Source organism: Rhinoraja longicauda, chromosome 26, assembly GCF_053455715.1.
Source record: "Rhinoraja longicauda isolate Sanriku21f chromosome 26, sRhiLon1.1, whole genome shotgun sequence".
NCBI classification, from domain to species: domain Eukaryota; kingdom Metazoa; phylum Chordata; class Chondrichthyes; order Rajiformes; family Arhynchobatidae; genus Rhinoraja; species Rhinoraja longicauda.
This window is the reverse complement of record NC_135978.1, coordinates 7432505-7449668: the sequence shown is the minus strand read 5'-3', so window position 1 is coordinate 7449668 and position 17164 is coordinate 7432505. Positions and strand designations below refer to the sequence as shown.

At 47.3% G+C, this 17164-nt stretch overlaps 1 protein-coding gene across 5 annotated transcripts; it reads right to left on the bottom strand.

The window, feature by feature from the left end:
• Window positions 1-207: 207 nt before the first annotated feature.
• Window positions 208-17153, bottom strand: bkgd (beta-keto-L-gulonate decarboxylase). Of its 5 annotated transcripts, none has more exons than XM_078422819.1 (10): window positions 17078-17105; window positions 16292-16345; window positions 15604-15675; window positions 12186-12284; window positions 10127-10200; window positions 9483-9584; window positions 8041-8217; window positions 7217-7366; window positions 4165-4278; window positions 208-1771 (listed from the first exon to the last, which is right to left on the bottom strand). In XM_078422819.1, exons 3-10 carry the CDS (start codon window positions 15662-15664, stop codon window positions 1610-1612), a joined length of 939 nt encoding a protein of 312 aa, XP_078278945.1. In that variant the 5' UTR covers window positions 15665-15675; window positions 16292-16345; window positions 17078-17105; the 3' UTR covers window positions 208-1609. The 5 variants fall into 5 exon arrangements, with proteins under 5 accessions (XP_078278945.1, XP_078278946.1, XP_078278942.1 ...); XM_078422820.1 differs by lacking the exon at window positions 17078-17105 and adding an exon at window positions 17000-17074; XM_078422816.1 differs by lacking the exon at window positions 16292-16345 and having other exon boundaries at window positions 17078-17153.
• Between the last annotated feature and the right edge of the window lie 11 nt (window positions 17154-17164).

Here is a 17164-nt window from a genome sequence, read left to right as displayed (position 1 = left end):
TCCGTCACCTACAACGGGACCCCACCACTGGCCACATCTTCCCATCCCCTCCCCTTTCTGCGTTCCGCAGAGACCGTTCCCTCCGTAACTCCCTGGTCCACTCGTCCCTTCCTACCCAAACCACCCCATCCCCGGGCACTTTCCCCTGCAACCGCAGGAGATGCAACACCTGTCCCTTTACCTCCCCCCCCCCCCCTCAACTCCATGAGTCTGAAGAAGGGTCTCGACCTGAAACGTCGCCCATTCCTTCTCTCCTGAGATGCTGCCTGACCCGCTGAGTTACTCCAGCATTTTTGTGAAAGAAATACCTTCGATTTGTACCAGCATCTGCTGTTATTTTCTTACACTTCAAAAAAGTAACGATGATCTGGGAAAGGAGGAGCCCACAGTGGTCCATTGTTGGCTGTGGTCTAGGTGATAACGAGTTATACAGACAGTGAAGCTGGACGGGACGACAGTGAAACTTAGTACGCTGACTAGGGTGGGGGAGGGACGGAGAGAGAGGGTTACTTGAAGTTAGAGAAATCAAGATTGATTAAAAGGCTGGGTTGTAAGCTGCCCAAGCGAAAAATGCAGTAGTGATCTTCATGTGCAGTTCCTTCATTACGTTCCTTCATTACACATTAAGTATGAAAGGACTGTAGAAAAGCCACACTGACTACTTCAAATTTGGTTCATTGGCAGTGAAAACCCTGCAATCACTAATGCTTCACGCAAGATCCGCGCATTTTAAATCCTCACACCAGACAATACAAATGAACCATAAATGGCATGATTGTATTCTCACACTCAAGCTGACAGTCAGGGAATTTAATAAACTCGTTTTCTTTTTACATGTAACTGCAAACCTTATCATTAGACTGTGGAAATCCTTACAACATGGATGATTCGACATTCAATGCAATCGAGGAACTGAAAGCCTTTTTAGTTTAGATTAGTTTAATGGTTACAGCGCGGAAACAGGCCCTTCAGCCCGCCAAGTCCGTGCCGACCAGCGATCCCCATGCACTAGCATTATCCTACACACCCTCTCCGTGATGGCTGAAGCAATGGGTATGTTCAACACGAAGGTCAAATCCCTTGTGAGGGAATAAAAATCAGACTCCGTTAGTTAGTGGGTTTCATCACTTAAGCAGATAGACACAAAATAACTCAGCAGGATTTACAATTTTACCAAGCCAATTAGCCACCAAACCTGTACGTCTTTTGGAGATTTATCATTTTTAATTTTAAGATTTAAATAATTTTAAGGGCGGCACGGTGGCGCAGCGGTAGAGTTGCTGCCTTACAGCGAATGCAGCGCTGGAGACTCAGGTTCGATCCTGACTACGGGTGCTGTCTGTACGGAGTTTGTACGTTCTCCCCGTGACCTGCGTGGGTTTTCTTCCGAGATCTTCGGTTTCCTCCCACACTCCAAAGACGTACAGGTATGTAGATTAATTGGCTGGGTAAAAATGTAAAAATTGTCCCTATTGGGTGTAGGATAGTGTTAATGTGCGAGGATCGCTGGGCGGCGCGGACCCGGTGGGACGAAGGGCCTGTTTCTGCGCTGTATCTCTAAATCTAAATCTAAATCTAAAACAATTGGTTGGAAATGTTACTAGTCACATCAGTTTGAGGTTTTCTTCGGTCGGTCTATGCGGTAAAGGTATTCTGCTGGCAGGAAATAGCCCAGGTACTCCACGGTATCAGGGGTGGTGTCATAGTGGTAGTGCCCACCCTCTCCGTGATGGCTGAAGCAATGGGTATGTTCGTCACGAAGGTCAAATCCCTTGTGAGGGAATAAAAATCAGACTCCGTTAGTTAGTTGGTTTCATCACTTAAGCAGATAGACACAAAATAACTCAGCACGACAGGCAGCATCTCCGGATAGAAGGAACGGGTGACGATTCGGGTCGAGACCTTTTTTCTTCAGGCTGAGAGTCAGGGGAGAGGGAGACACGGAGATAAGGAAGGATAAGGTGTGAAAACGAGACATCAAAGGGGACGAAGGTCAAGGGAAATGTAGAATAGATCGTTGTTAGCTAGGGGACAATAGACAATAGGTGCATTAGTAGGCCATTCGGCCCTTCGAGCCAGCACCGCCATTCAATGTGATCATGGCTGATCATTCTCAATCAGTACCCCGTTCCTGCCTTCTCCCCATACCCCCTGACTCCGCTATCCTTAAGGGAAGGCGTACAGAGATAAAATATAATCAGGGCGACAGTCAGACTGGTTGGAAAACTAGGATGGGGGAGGGATAGAGAGAGAGAGAGGGAAAATAGGGGTTACTTGAAGTTAGAGAGGTCGATATTCATATCGCTGGGTTGTAAGCTGCCCAAGCGAAGTATGTATAGCAGAACAGTAAAAATAACATACTGTCGGTTCCACCAAAGGTTATGGCTGCTCTTTGCTGTACTGGCATTGGAAAATTGTAATGGCAATGCTTCACTACACATGGAGCCACAGATACTGTGATTCACTTTAGTTTAGTTTAATTTATTATTATTGTCAGGTGTACCCAGGTACAGTGAGAAGCTTTTGTTTGTGTGCTATCTGGTCATAAGTTCATCAGTACTTGGAGCAGAAAATCAGGCCAATCTGCCCATCAGGTTTATTCCGCCATTCAATCATGGCTGATCTCCCTCTCCCTCCTAACCCTACCCTACTGCCTTCTCCCCATAACCCCTGACACCTTTATTAATCAAGAAATGGTCAAATGCAAAGACTAGATATGAATATAACCAAGCTGCATATAATCAGACTGAAGAAGGGTCTCGACCCGAAACGTCGCCCATTCCTTCTCTCATGAGATGCTGCCTGACCTGATGAGTTACTCCAGCATTTTGTGAATAAATATAACCAAGCTAGTATGCAGCACACATATAAAGGATAAAGGGCACAACGTTGGTGTAATCCTGAGCAAAACACAAAGTGCGGATGTAACTCAGCAGGTCAGGCAGCATCTGTGGCAAACATGGAGATGCAACGTTTTGGGTCAGGACCCTTCTTTAGACTGATTATCGGGGGAGGAGGGGGGTGGGAGGGGAGAGAAGTCTCGATATGAGCAATAGTAGGGGAGAGATAGAACCCCCCCCTATAAAATCACTTATCCATGTCCTTCACAGATGTTGCCTGACGCACTGAGTTACTCCAGCACTTTGTTATTTGCTACACTACACATATTGACTTTCTTTAAAACAAGAACAAAAATTGCCCCTTGGAAAACTAAAATCTTTATTTATAAAAGCCACAGTTTAAGAATAAGGGGTAGGCCATTTAGAACTGAGATGAGGAAAAACTTTTTCAGGCAGAGAGTTGTGAATCCGTGGAATTCTCTGCCTCAGAAGGCAGTGGAGGCCAATTCTCTGAATGCATTCAAGAGAGAGCTAGATAGAGCTCTTAAGGATAGCGGAGTCAGGGGGTATGGGGAGAAGGCAGGAACGGGGTACTGATTGAGAATGATCAGCCATGATCACAATGAATGGCGGTGCTGGCTCGAAGGGCCGAATGGCCTCCTCCTGCACCTATTGTCTATTGTCTATTCATATCATGTTAATTCTTTGGTCAAGGTAATCACCAAAAAGAACACAAACCCTACCTCAGTACCATGTTGTGAAAAATATTCAACTCAATTACAGAAATCACATAATCAAGCATTAATTAACTTTCAATTGCAAGCGTTTGAACATGTTGCCAGGCCTAGAGGGTGTGAGCTGTAGGGAGAGGTTGAGCAGGCTAGGACTCTATTCCTTAGAGGGCAGGAGGACAAGGGGCGATCATATTGAGGTGTATAAAATCATGAGAGAAGTAGATCGGGTAGATGCAGTGTCTCTTGCCCAGAGTAGGGGAATAGAGAACCAGAGGGCATAGGTTCAAGGTGAAGGGGAAACGATTTAATAGGAATCTGAGGGGTAACTTTTTCACACAAAGGGTGGTGGGTGTATGGAACAAGCTGCCAGAGGAGGTAGTTGAGGCAGGGTCCATCCCACCATTTTAAGAAACAGTTAGACAGGTACATGGATAGGACAGGTTTGGAGGGATTTGGACCAAACGCAGACAGGTGGGACTAGGGTAGCTGGGACATGTTGGCCAAGTTGGGCTGAAGGGCCTGTTTGCATGCTGTATCACTCTATGACTCTATGTAACATTCGTCATTGATAGAGAGGCTTTATGACTTACCAGGTCCCTGGACACAAACACTGATTGGCAAATGAGGGGAGAATTCATGTCAAAGAATTTCAGCCAATTGTTTACATCCTCGTCGCTGTTCAGAGGACAGGAAGAAAAATCGGGCTAAAAATAAAACACACGACAAGAACTTTAAAACCAAATAAATATTAATTACGGCAACAGGCCGTAATTATGGCGCAGCGGTAGAGTTGCTGCCTTGCAGCGCCAGAGACCAAGGTTGGATCCTGACTAAGGGTGCTTGTCTGTACGTTCCGCCCGTGGCCCACGTGGGTTTCCTCCGGGCGCTCCAGTTTCCTCCCACATCCCAAAGACGTGCGGTTTTGTAGGTTAGTCGGCCCTCTGTACAATTTCCCCAGGTTGTCGGGAATTAAGGCAGAGGTGTGAACGGGTGACCGATGGTCGGCGTGGAACTGAAGGGCCGATAAGCTACGTTTCTGAACTAAATTAAATTTTCTGCTCTGAAGAACTTTAGTAAATTGGACAATTTTAATTTCATTCCAATACTTCCACGGTCACCGATGGGTTTTTTTTAAAATTCAAGATTTATTTAATTGTTCGCATTTTTAAATTGCACTGGTGATTTGATGGGATTTGAATCCTGGTTTCCAAAATCGAAGGACTAAGTCTCTGGCAACTAGCCCAGCAGTTTAATCATTGTCTAATGTACTCATCGATGCTGTGTTCCTTTCTCAGATTTAGATTTAGATTTAGAGATACAGCGCAGAAACAGGCCCTTCGGCCCACCGGGTCCGCGCCGCCCAGCGATCCCCGCACACTAACACCATCTTACTAGGGACAATTTTTACATTTGCCCAGCCAATTAACCTACGTACCTGTACGTCTTTGGAGTGTGGGAGGAAACCGAAGATCTCGGAGAAAACCCACGGGGAGAACGTACAAACTCCGTACAGACGGCGCCCGTAGTCAGGATCGAACCTGAGTCTCCGGCGCTGCTTTCGCTGTAAGGCGGCAACTCCACCGCTGCGCCACCGTGCCGCTCTCAGGAATTGATTTGCATCATCACCAAAACAAACTGCGTATGCAATGATCGATTCCTAAATATTCCTAATATTACGCTAGTGATACTAGGTTTCTTAACCTCCACATCTATTTATAGGACATTGGTTAGGCCGCATTTAGAGCATTGTCTGCTCACCCCACTACGGGAAGGATGTGGAGGCTTTGGAAAGGGTGCAGAGGTTTAGAACATGGAAAAAACATGGACAAATAGGTGCAGGAGTAGGCCATTCAGCTCTTCGAGCCAGCACCGTCATTCAATATGATCATGGCTGATCATCTAGAATCATGCTTTCTCCCCATACCCCTTGATTCCGTTAGCTCTAACTTTCTCATGAAAACATCCAGTGAATTGGCCTGCACTGCCTTCTGTGCAAGGGAATTCCACAGATTCACAACTCTCTGGCTGAAAAAGGTTTTTCCTCATCTCAGCCCTAAATGGCCTACCCCTTATTCTTAAACTGTGTGACCCCTGGTTCTGGACTCCCCCAACATGGGGAACATTTTTCCTGCATCTAGCCTATCCAATCCTTTAAGAATTTTATATGTTTCCATAAGATCCCCTCTCATCCTTCTAAATTCCAGTGAATATAAACCCAGAACGATGCCTGGATTAGAGGGTATTATCTCCAGGGAGAGGTTAGACAAACTTTGATTCTTTCCTCTAGAAGAACCCGATAGAAGGATATAAAACTATGAGAGGCATAGAAAAGGTAGATAGAAAATTCAAATTTGGGGGCGTGGCTGTGTTCTGCAGCTGCAGCTCACCGGCAGTCTCTCTGTCTTTTTTTTGTTTTTTGTCTATTGTCATCGTTTAATGTACGTTTTGTTCTGTTTTTAACTCTGTGTATGTGGGGGGGTGGTGGGGGGGTTGGGGGAAACCTTTTTTCTAATCTCTTCCTCAACGGAGATGCGACCTTTACCGTGTCGTATCTCCGTTCGCGCTACGGCCTGACATCGTGGAGTCGGCGGCCTCCAGCTGGGATCGACCTTGAAGACTCCGGTCGCAGGGCCTGGACTTACCATCTCGGAGGCTTCGGCCGTGGGCCCTGCAGACCGCAACATCGGGAGTTCGCAGGTCCCTGGCTGGCGACCGGTTTTTGGGAGCTCCAGCCGTAGCAGCTTCGACCGCCCCGAAGCGCAAGGTTTGATCGACCCGCTCGCAGGCCCTTCATCGCCCTGCGTGGCTCGGCCGCAGCACTTTCCATCGCCCGGTGGGGGCTCAGGACTTTCATCGGCCTGCTCGGCTCGGCCCTGGGACTTTCCATCGCCCGGTGGGGGCTTCAAAAAGTTGGGAGCCTCGATCACCTCGTGGCACCACGGGAGAAGAATGAGGAGGAGATAAGACTTTTCTTTGCCTTCCATCACAGTGAGGGTATGCCTGGAGCAATCGCTGTGATGGCTGTTTGTGTAAAAATTGTATCTGTGTGTCCTGTGCTTTTTGTTGTCTACTGCCGGACCCTGACGTGAGAGGACGCTGGCGTTGTTTATTCGCCGCTTTTCCGTTAGGATAGTTTGTCTGTTTGTTTTTATGTTGATTGTTTTTGTAAAGCACTTTGAGCACCCGATAAGGCGCTATATAAAATAAATGCTTATTATTATTATTATCAAATACTAGACCGTGTAGCTTTAAGATGAAAGGGGCAAAGTTTAAAGGAGATGTGTGGGGCAAGTTCTTTTATACAGAGGGAGGTGAATGGTTGGCACGGCTAGCACGCGACCAAAGGTTTTCGCTGCACACGTGACAATAAACTGAAACTGAAACTGAATGCCTGGAACGTGCTGTGGGGTGGTGACTGAGGCAGGTATGTTAGTGGCATTTAAAGTACAAGCTTGTGTTTTCGGCATTTTAATATGCAGGGAATGGAGGGATATGGGTCACGTGTAGGTAGAAATTGAGGGTCTTGGGAGTCATGTTCGACGCAGGCATTGTAGGCCGAAGGGCCTGTTCTTTTGCTGTACTGTTCTAGGTTCTATCTCTATAAATAATTTCCGTGGGGAAGACCAAATGTGTGGTACTCACCATAACATGAATCTTGGCTTTTCCTTTCTGGATCAGGAAAGTCCCTCCCACTCCCACAGGCTTGTCTCCAAAGTGCTTTCCAAGAGCTTCCCTCATGCAGGTCACAAAATTACTCGGTCCCGTCCTTCTGCAGCTCCTTACTTCAACAACCTAATCAACGGAAGTATTAGTCTGGTCGGACCACAAGTCAAAAATCAATTTGTTAAAGTACAATCATAAACCCACTAATGTATTTTAAATACAAGCACCGAGATTGTGCTGTGTAATATTGGCCACAAACGGTGGCACGGTGGCGCAGCGGTAGAGTTGCTGCCTTACAGCGCTTGCAGCGCCGTTCGATCCGCGTTCGATCCTCGCTTCAGGTGCTGTCTGTATGGAGTTTGTACGTTCCCCCCCACCCCCCGTGACTGCATTGGTTTTCTCCAAGATCTCCGGTCTCCTCCCGTACACCGAAGCCGTACCGGTTTGTAGGTTAATTGGCTTGGTATAAGTGTAAATTGTCCCTAGTATGTATAGGGTGGTGTTAATGTGCTGGGGATCGCTGGTCGGTGCGGGCCCAGTGGGCCGTGGGGCCTGTTTCCGCGCTGTAACTCTAAACTAAAGTAACCTCACAGTACGTCCTTTTATTCTGGGGCTCTGACCCACGACACCTCGGGAAGGCTCAATAGTTAGTTCTGGCGTCTCAGGACCTGGGATTGTCCTTGCATTGTCAGTAGTATCTGCGTACCACAAGTGAATAAAATGTAACCTGTTTTAATATGTTAAAGATTCATCAACATGAAAGGTGAGCCACGTAAGCATTATACCCAGTTAGATTCATTCACCTTTCCAGGCCTTCCCTCACTGATGTACAAGTTGGCCAGTAATGCAAAATCACAGGTCTTATGCTTTTCACCATATTTCTCCAGGACACATCCCCCAGTGACTGGGTCTATCTTGGCACTGTAGCTCTGATTCACCACCGGTTTGCCAAGTCCTTTGGTAAAAACATTGGGCATAAGCTGGAGCAAAACACACAGAAAAAAACATATACATATTAAAAACGTCTTTCGTGTTACATCAGGAGAGTTATATTTCAGAGCAAGGAGGAACTGCAGGTGCTGGTTTACACCGAAAGACAAAAAAAGCTGGAGTAACTCAGCGGGTCAGGCAGCATCTCTGGAGAAAAGGAATAGGTGGCGTTTCAATAGACAATAGACGATAGGTGCAGGAGTAGGCCATTCGGCCCTTCGAGCCAGCACCGTTATTCAATGTGATCGTGGCTGAGTCTGATGAAGGGTCTTGAACCAAAACGTCACCTATTCCTTTTCTCCAGAGATGCTGCCTGACCCACTGAGTTACTCCAGCATTTTGTGTCTATCTTCAAGTTATATTTTAGTTTAGTTTTTTAGTTTCGTTTGTAGTTTAGAGATATCGCACAGAAATAGGCTTTTCTGCCCACCAAGTCCAAATCATTCTTTTATCACATTCTTATGTTTTCAGTTTAGTTTAGAGATACAGCGCGGAAACACCGAGTCCGCGCCGACCAGCGATCCCTGCACATTATCACTAATCTATACAAACTAGGGACAATTTACAATTATACCAAGCCAATTAACCTACAAACCTGCATGTCTTTGGAGCGTGGGAGAAAACCAAAGATCCACGAGAAAACCCACGCGGTCACGGGGAGAACATATAAACTCCGTACAGACAGCACCCGTAGTCGGGATCGAACCCGGGTCTCTGACGCTGCAAAGCAGTGACTCCAGCACCACACCACCCTGCTGCCCTGTTCTGGGTAGCTGAGGTAGTCGGGCAAAATCAATACCCTCAGAAGTTAATATGGGTAATCGATAGTGTTCTGGTCTGTCTGGTACAGTTGCACACCATATCATGTAGTTAACTACCAAGCCACTGGAGCATTTATTCACAAAATGCTGGAGTAACTCAGCAGGTCAGGCAGCATCTCAGGAGAGAAGGAATGGGTGACGTTTCGGGTCGAGACCCTTCTTCAGACCCGAAACGTCACCCATTCCTTCTCTCCTGAGATGCTGCCTGACCTGCTGAGTTACTCCAGCATTTTGTGAATAAATACCTTTGATTTGTACCAGCATCTGCAGTTATTTTCTTGCGCTAACTGGAGCATTTAATCACTCTGAAGTCACAAAATACTTCGGAGCTCGAGGTGACTTGTTTACGTATTGTACTTTCTGATCTCCGTGGCACACATTGATACTGCAGGCAGTTTCCAATCAGACTCGGGGACAGTGCTTGTGATCTGTACCTCAGCATTCACACCAACAGCTTTAAATGATGCAGCCCCTGCTCCAAGGATGAAGGCGCTGGGCAGCTCCACTTCTTCAGCAATGTTAATGAGATTGTAGATCTGTGAGCAGAAATGAAAGTAAGATATATATCCTCACCGCGATCCGATTATAATAAATACACTTCAACGCTGAATGCAAACGTGTTGCTTCATTCCTCCATCCGTTCCACCCCGCCAACTATAGATGTCTTCAAAGTACATCGGATCTCTTGGTGGTAGGCACAAAATGCTGGAGTACCTCAGTCGGTCAGGCAGCATCGCTGGAGAACAGGTATAGGAGATGTTTCAGGTCACAACCCTTCTTCAGTCTGAAGAAGGATCCCGACCCGAAACGTTGCATATCTTTCATTCATTTGTTCTATGTACTTTCTGTATCTCTCGTTTCCCTCTCCCCATGATTCCCAGTCTGAAGAAGGGTCTCGACCCCAATCTCTCCAGAGATGCTTGCCGCCTGACCTGCTGAGTTACTCTGACATTTCGGGTATGGTGTATTGCTTGGCAAATGTGGTGAAGGTTTTCTGTACAGTGGTTAGAATCAGTAGATTGGGTCACCAATTGCCGATGCCCAAGAAAAAGGTTAACTAAAATGAAATCATCCGAACCTTGTCGGTTTGTGGAAGGGGTAGGAGGTAAGGAACTCCACCAACATCTGCTATTCGGGGTTTTCCACATAGACCTGCAAAATAAAAACACACTCTAGCACGGTGGCTTAGCAGTAGAGTTGCTGCCTTACAACGCCAGAGACCCGGGTTCGATCCTGACTACAGAGTTTGTATGTTGCCCCTGTGGGTAGGTTTTCCCCTGGTGCTCCGGTTTCCTCCCACACTCCAAAGACGTACAGGTTTGTAGGCTAATTGGCTTGGTATAATTGTAAATTGTCCCTAGTGTGTGTAGGATAGTGTTAATGTGCGGGGATCGCTGGTCGGCGCGGACTCGGTGGGCCAAAGGGTCTGTTTCGGAGCCGTTGCTCTAAACTAAACTAAACTAAACTATTGCTTCACATCCAAAAATTCAACAGGTTAATCGTTCACGTTAACACAATGCTAATTCCAACGTTCAAGAAAAGTTACAGAAATAATTTTGGTGCAGTGCAAAAGTTGATGTGTAAAAAAGATGTAAGAGACTAACTCAGGTCAGCATTGTCCATTAGTGACCTCAATGGAAACAGCACTGAGGTCCTATTTAATGCAAGAAACACAAAGTGGATTTCTTTAGCACTGTACTCGCTGCCCCATATTCATTAGAGTCGGTACCAACACGTACCACTGTAAGTGTTAAGAGACCTTCTCCATGGGTTTTGCATCCTCCACCATTATCCATTAATTCAATAAATCAATATCTCATCATCTCGGCACCGAGTCTTTCAGCCACTCTGTATCATCCTCTGGAACGACCTCCTTTATATAATATCCTACTTATTCCTTTGCTCATTTTCAAAGGCACATTTCTATCGCTTTTTCAATCACCCTTTGCTCACCAAAGTACATTTCATTTTTCCATCTTTTTAATAAAGGAACACTTGAAGGGCGGCACGGTGGCACAGCGGTAGAGTCGCGCTGCCTTACAGCGCCAGAGACCCGGGCTCGATCCCGACTACGGGTGCTTGTCTGTACGGAGTTTGTACGTTCTCCCCACGACTGCGTTGGGTTTCTCCGAGATCTTTGGTTTCCTCCCACACTCCAAAGACGTATAGGTTTGTAGGTTAATTGGCTTGGTATAAATGTAAAAATGGCCCTAGTGTGTGTAGGACAGTGTTAGTGTGCGGGGATCGCTGGTCGGTGCGGACTCGGTGGGCTGGAGGGCCTGTTTCAACTCTGTAGACTAAACTAAGCAGGGCAGAATTTAAACGACATCACCAAATAACATAAACATTAGAATGTTAGATAACAGATGATAATGACAGATTTCAGAATTTGGATAGGTGAGGTTTCGAGTCGGGACCCTTCTTCAGACGACAGTTGTCTCATCAACTGTAGGACTCGTCAGTAATCTGTTCATAAGGTCATAAGTGATATGAGGAGAATTAGGCCATTCAGCCCATCGTCCACTCCGCCATTCAATCATGGCTGATCTATCTCTCCCTCCTAACCCCATTCTCCTGCCTTCTCCCCATAACCCTGACACCTGCACTAATCAAGAATCTATCCATCTCCGCCATAAAAAGGCCTCCACAGCCTTCTGTGGCAAAGAATTTCCACAGATTTGACTAAAGAAATTGCTCATCTCCATCCTAAAGGAATTATTCACAAAATGCTGGAGTAACTCAGCAGGTCGGGCAGCATCTCGGGAGAGAAGGAATGGGTGACGTTTCGGGTCGAGACCCTTCTTCAGACTGAAGAAGGGTCTCGACCCGAAACGTCACCCATTCCTTCTCTCCCAAGATGCTGCCCGACCTGCTGAGTTACTCCAGCATTTTGTGAATAAATCGATTTGTACCAGCATCTGCAGTTATTTTCTTATCCATCCTAAAGGAACGTCCTTTAATTCTGAAGCTAAGACCTCAGGTCTTAAGGCTCTCCCACTGTTGGGAACTTCCTCTCCACATCCACTCCATCCAAGCCTTTTACTATTCGGTAAGTTTCAATTGCCGAATCCCGCATCTTGCAGTTAAAAGCTAAGGATTTTATTTTTCAAAAGTCATCGACAGGAACAGTACTTAACCTGCTGCAGCAAGTGTGTAGGGTGCCTGTGTAAGATCAGGACAGTCCACCACCGACACCTGAACCTCAGCAAAGTTACTCTTCAACCCGTCCCGTAGCACTGAAAGACAAACAGGAGACGGTGGGAAAAGGCACATTTTACCTCAAAAAAACTTTCACAGTTCAGTTCAGTTTAGTTTATTGCATTTGCATTTGCATCCTTCAAACCAAAGATAACAGAGCAGAGCAAGATAGGCCACTCGACCCTAAAAACCGTAGTATGTCACGGCGCCATTTTAGTGGGCAGAAACTTGCAGAAACATTTTTTAAAGAAAAATAACAAAAATCTGTGAATTGATAGATGAGATATATTCTGCATGTTTATGGTATCGTCACACATACTGTTCCCCCAAAACACTGATTACACTGCGAGAGGCATAGCGAACGGCGGGTTTTGCTTACTAAAATGGCGGATGTTCCGCTCCTTTGCGTACTACACCTCAGTAAACAGGAGATTTCAAGGGAGTGATTCATCTTGCTCCTCTAGTATCTTTGCTTCAAACGTAGTTTAGTTTATTGTCACGTGTACCAAGGTACAGTGAAATAATTTTGGTTACGTGCTATCCAGTCAACAGAAAGACTATACTGTACATGATTACAGTCAAGTCGTCCAATAGACAATAGACAATAGGTGCAGGAGTAGGCCATTCGGCCCTTCGAGCCAGCACCGCCATTCAATGTGATCATGGCTGATCATTCTCAATCAGTACCCCGTTCCTGTCTTCTCCCCATACCCCCTGACTCCGCTATCCTTAAGAGCTCTATCTAGCTCTCTCTTGAATGCATTCAGAGAATTGGCCTCCACTGCCTTCTGAGGCAGAGAATTCCACAGATTCACAACTCTCTATGACGGAAAAAGTTTTTCCTCATCTCCGTTCTAAATGGCCTACCCCTTATTCTTAAACTGTGGCCCCTGGTTCTGGACTTCCCCAACATTGGGAACATGTTTCCTGCCTCTAACGTGTTCAACCCCTTAATAATCTTATACGTTTTGATAAGATCCCCTCTCATCCTTCTAAATTCCAGTGTACAGATACAGGATAAAGGGAATAATGTGTGGTGCAATATAAAGTCTAATTAAAGTTGGTCCGAGGGTCTCCAATGTGATAGGTGGGAGGTCCGGCCGCTCTTGAGTTGGTGATAGGATGGTTCAGTTGCCTGATAAGAGCTGGGAGAGGGGAGAAGAGGGAGTGACCTGGGTGAGACTCGTCCTTGATTATGCTGGTGGCCTTGCCAAGGCAGCATGAGGTGTAGATGGAGTCAATGGATGAGAGGTTTGTTTGCATGGTGGTCTGCGCTGCATCCACAATTCTCTGCATTATCTTGCCATCTTGGATGGAGCTTTATCCAAACCAAATTTGTGTTTCCAATCTAAAGCATATCTCAATACTCTTTTATTCCTGAGTATTCCTCACACTTCTCCTGCAGGTTGTTTCTTGTGCTGCAGTTTACCAGGTGCCACACATGCAGTTCCTTGATTGAGAGCCCAGCAATCATGTTATTTAAAAAGAAAAAGAAACTAGCTTGCGAATGACCTTCAGTAAAAGATCCACTGGCATCATTTGATCTTCTCTGAACTCATGACCCACCACTATAGTTTATTCCTGACTGCCCTTAAAACTACCCCGAGATACAAGGAACTGCAGATGCTGGTATCTTCAGCAACACACAAAGTGCTGAATGAAGTCCTGTGTTGGGAATGGATGGGCCTGTCCATTCCCACAGATGTCCTGTCCATTCCAGGGCTGCACGGTGGTGCAGCGGTAGAGTTGCTGCCTTACAGCACCAGAGACCCGAGTTCGATCCTCACCACGGGTGCTGTCTGTACAGTTTGCACATTCTCCCCGGGACCTGAATGGCTCTTCTCCGGGTGCTCTGGTTTCCTCCCACACTCCCAAGATGTACGGGTTTGTAGGTTAATCGGCTTCGGTTAAAAATTGTAAACTGTCCCTGATGTGTAGGATAGTGCTCGTGCTTGGGGTGATCGCCGGTCGGCACTGACTCGGTTGGCCGAAGGGCCTGTTTCCGCGCTGTATCTCCAAACTAAACTAAAGATCAACTCCACATGTGCATGTCCATTCCCACAGATGAGACAGGGCCTGTTTCCTCACTGTATCTCTAAACTAAGGGATTAAGGGATTATGGGGAGAAAGCAGGAACGGGGTACTGATTCTGGATGATCAGCCATGATCATATTGAATGTTGGTGCTGGCTCGAGGGGGGGAATGGCCTACTCCTGCACCTTACTTTCTATGTTACTAAACTAAACTAGATGCAAGAAAATAACTGCAGATGCTGGTGCAAATCGAAGGTATTTATTTCACAAAATGCTGGAGTAACTCAGCAGGTCAGGCAGCATCTCCTGAGATGCTGCCTGACCTGCTGAGTTACTCCAGCATTTTGTGGGCGGAAAAAACTAAACTAGATGCTCTGACTAAACTAGAAAAAACGAAACTAGAGGGCGTGCAGCGTAGGTTTACTAGGTTAATTCCCGGAATGGCGAGACTATCATATGTTGACAGACTGGAGCGACTAGGCTTGTATACACTGGAATTTACAAGGATGAGAGGGGATCTTATCGAAACATATAAGATTATTAAGAGGTTGGACACGTTAGAGGCAGGAAACATGTTCCCAATGTTGGAGGAGTCCAGAACCAGGGGCCACAGTTTAAGAATAATTGGTAGGCCATTTAGAACAGAGATGAGGAAAAACTTTTTCAGTCAGAGAGTTGTGAATCTGTGGAATTCTCTGCCTCAGAGGGCAGTGGAGGCCAATTCTCTGAATGCATTCAAGAGAGAGCTGGATAGAGCTCTTAAGGATAGCGGAGTCAGGGGGTATGGGGAGAAGGCAGGAACGGGGTACTGATTGTGAATGATCAGCCATGATCACATTGAATGGCGGTGCTGGCTCGAAGGGCCGAACGGCCTCCTCCTGCGCCTATTGTCTATTGTCTGTCCATTCACGCCACGTCTACCCTGACCCCCTCCCACAGATGCTGCCTGACCTGCTGAGTTCAACCAGCACTTTGTGTTTTGCTCCGGTAAACAACTCGGTTTGACAGACAGCGCCCTGTACATTATGTGTCTTTGAAAGACAGCTGCGGAGAAAGAACCAGAGCTTCTTAATTCATCATTGCCTGCAAAAGCACAGTCTGAAAATCGCATTTCTAACACAGGACACCAAGATTTATCTGAAGCTTGCTGGACGTTGTACCCACTAGACGTTTAATGCGTTTGCCCCTCTCCCCCCCCCCCTCCCTCTTGACAATACAAATCGCTTTGCTAAACCGCCCCAGATATTAAGCACTGCGAGTTTTTCTTCTCACGATTAGACATTGCAGGCAGCCCTGTGCGAGGACGGGTTTTTGCTTTGTTTACCTTGGCAAAACTCCTCCAAACTTGGGACATGAAGGGTAGACTTCTCAACACTCGCAGCCATTGCAGCTTATCCTGTCCAAGAGAGAGAGAGAGAGAGAGAGAGAGAGAGACAGAGAGGGAGAGAGTTCCATTTCCCAGTTGGAACGCCTGGCGTTCGGTTGCTTTGCTGTTACTTATTTATGTAATATTTGACAAGCTGCAAAGGACAAAGTCTCAATCACAGTAGGGTCTCGACCCGAAACGTCACCCATTCCTTCTCTCCCGAGATGCTGCCTGACCTGCTGAGTTACTCCAGCATTTTGTGAATAAGTCTCAATCACACACCAGACTGGCCAAGAAATACGCGGTACAACAAGGTTGAACATTAATCTGACCCTGATAGATGGTTAGAGTGAAAGTAGTAGACACCAAGCACATTTCAACCCAGTGTGGCATGAATCTTGACTTCTCTAACTTCAAGTAACCCTCTCTCTCCGTCCCTCCCCCTCTATACTAGCTAGCTTCACTGTCTTCCTGGTTCATTTTATTGGTTGTATGCCTCCTTGTCACCTTCCCCACAGCCATCACTGAATCATTCTACATTTCCTTGAGCTACATTTCCTTGATCAATGCCTGACAATTCTCAGTCCCTGATCTTGGTAACATTGGGGCACTCCAACAAGCTGATTTCTCCTTGCTTTTTACAAACCTTTTAACTGGATGAAAATGCCTTGCTCAAGAGGCACAGTCAAGCTCTTGATTACTGTATTGACAAAAATAAATGGGTATCTGCCTGCCTCCCACTCTCTCCCCCCCTCCCCCACTTTATCCCCCTCCCTCCCACTCCCTCCCCTCCCCCCTCCCCCCCCTCCCCTCCCCCCCTCCCCCCCCTCCCCTCCCCCCCTCCCCTCCCCCATTCTCCCCCTCCCTCCCATTCTCTCCCCCCCCCCCACTTTATCCCCCTCCCTCCCACTCCCTCCCCTCCCCCTCCCCCTTCCCCCCCCTCCCCCTTCCCTCCCCTCCCCCATTCTCCCCCTCCCTCCCATTCTCTCCCCCCCCCCACTTTATCCCCCTCCCTCCCACTCCCTCCCCTCCCCCTCCCCCTTCCCCCCCTCCCCCTTCCCTCCCCGCCCCCATTCTCCCCCTCCCTCCCATTCTCTCCCCCCCCACTTTATCCCCCCTCCCTCCCACTCCCTCCCCTCCCCCTTCCCCCCCCTCCCCCTTCCCTCCCCTCCCCCATTCTCCCCATCCCTCCCACTCTCCCCCTCCTCTCTCTCGTTCCCCCTCTCCCCCCTCTCTCCCCCTCCCTCCCTCTCCCCCCTCTCTCCCCCCCCCCTCCCTCTCTCTCCCTCCCCCCATCTCAATCTATTCCCCTCCCACATTTTCTCCCTCCATATCTCCCTCCCTCTCCCCTCACCTCCTTCCCTCCACCCATCTCTTCCTCCGTCCATCTCTCTAAAGTTTACATTAATAACATTAAAACTAACTAGCGTACAATGTTTCTTGCACCAGGTGTTGATGCTGCAGGGGAGGATGTACAGGGGAGGGGGGGGCAGCAGGGGAGGGGGGGGGGGGGGGGGGC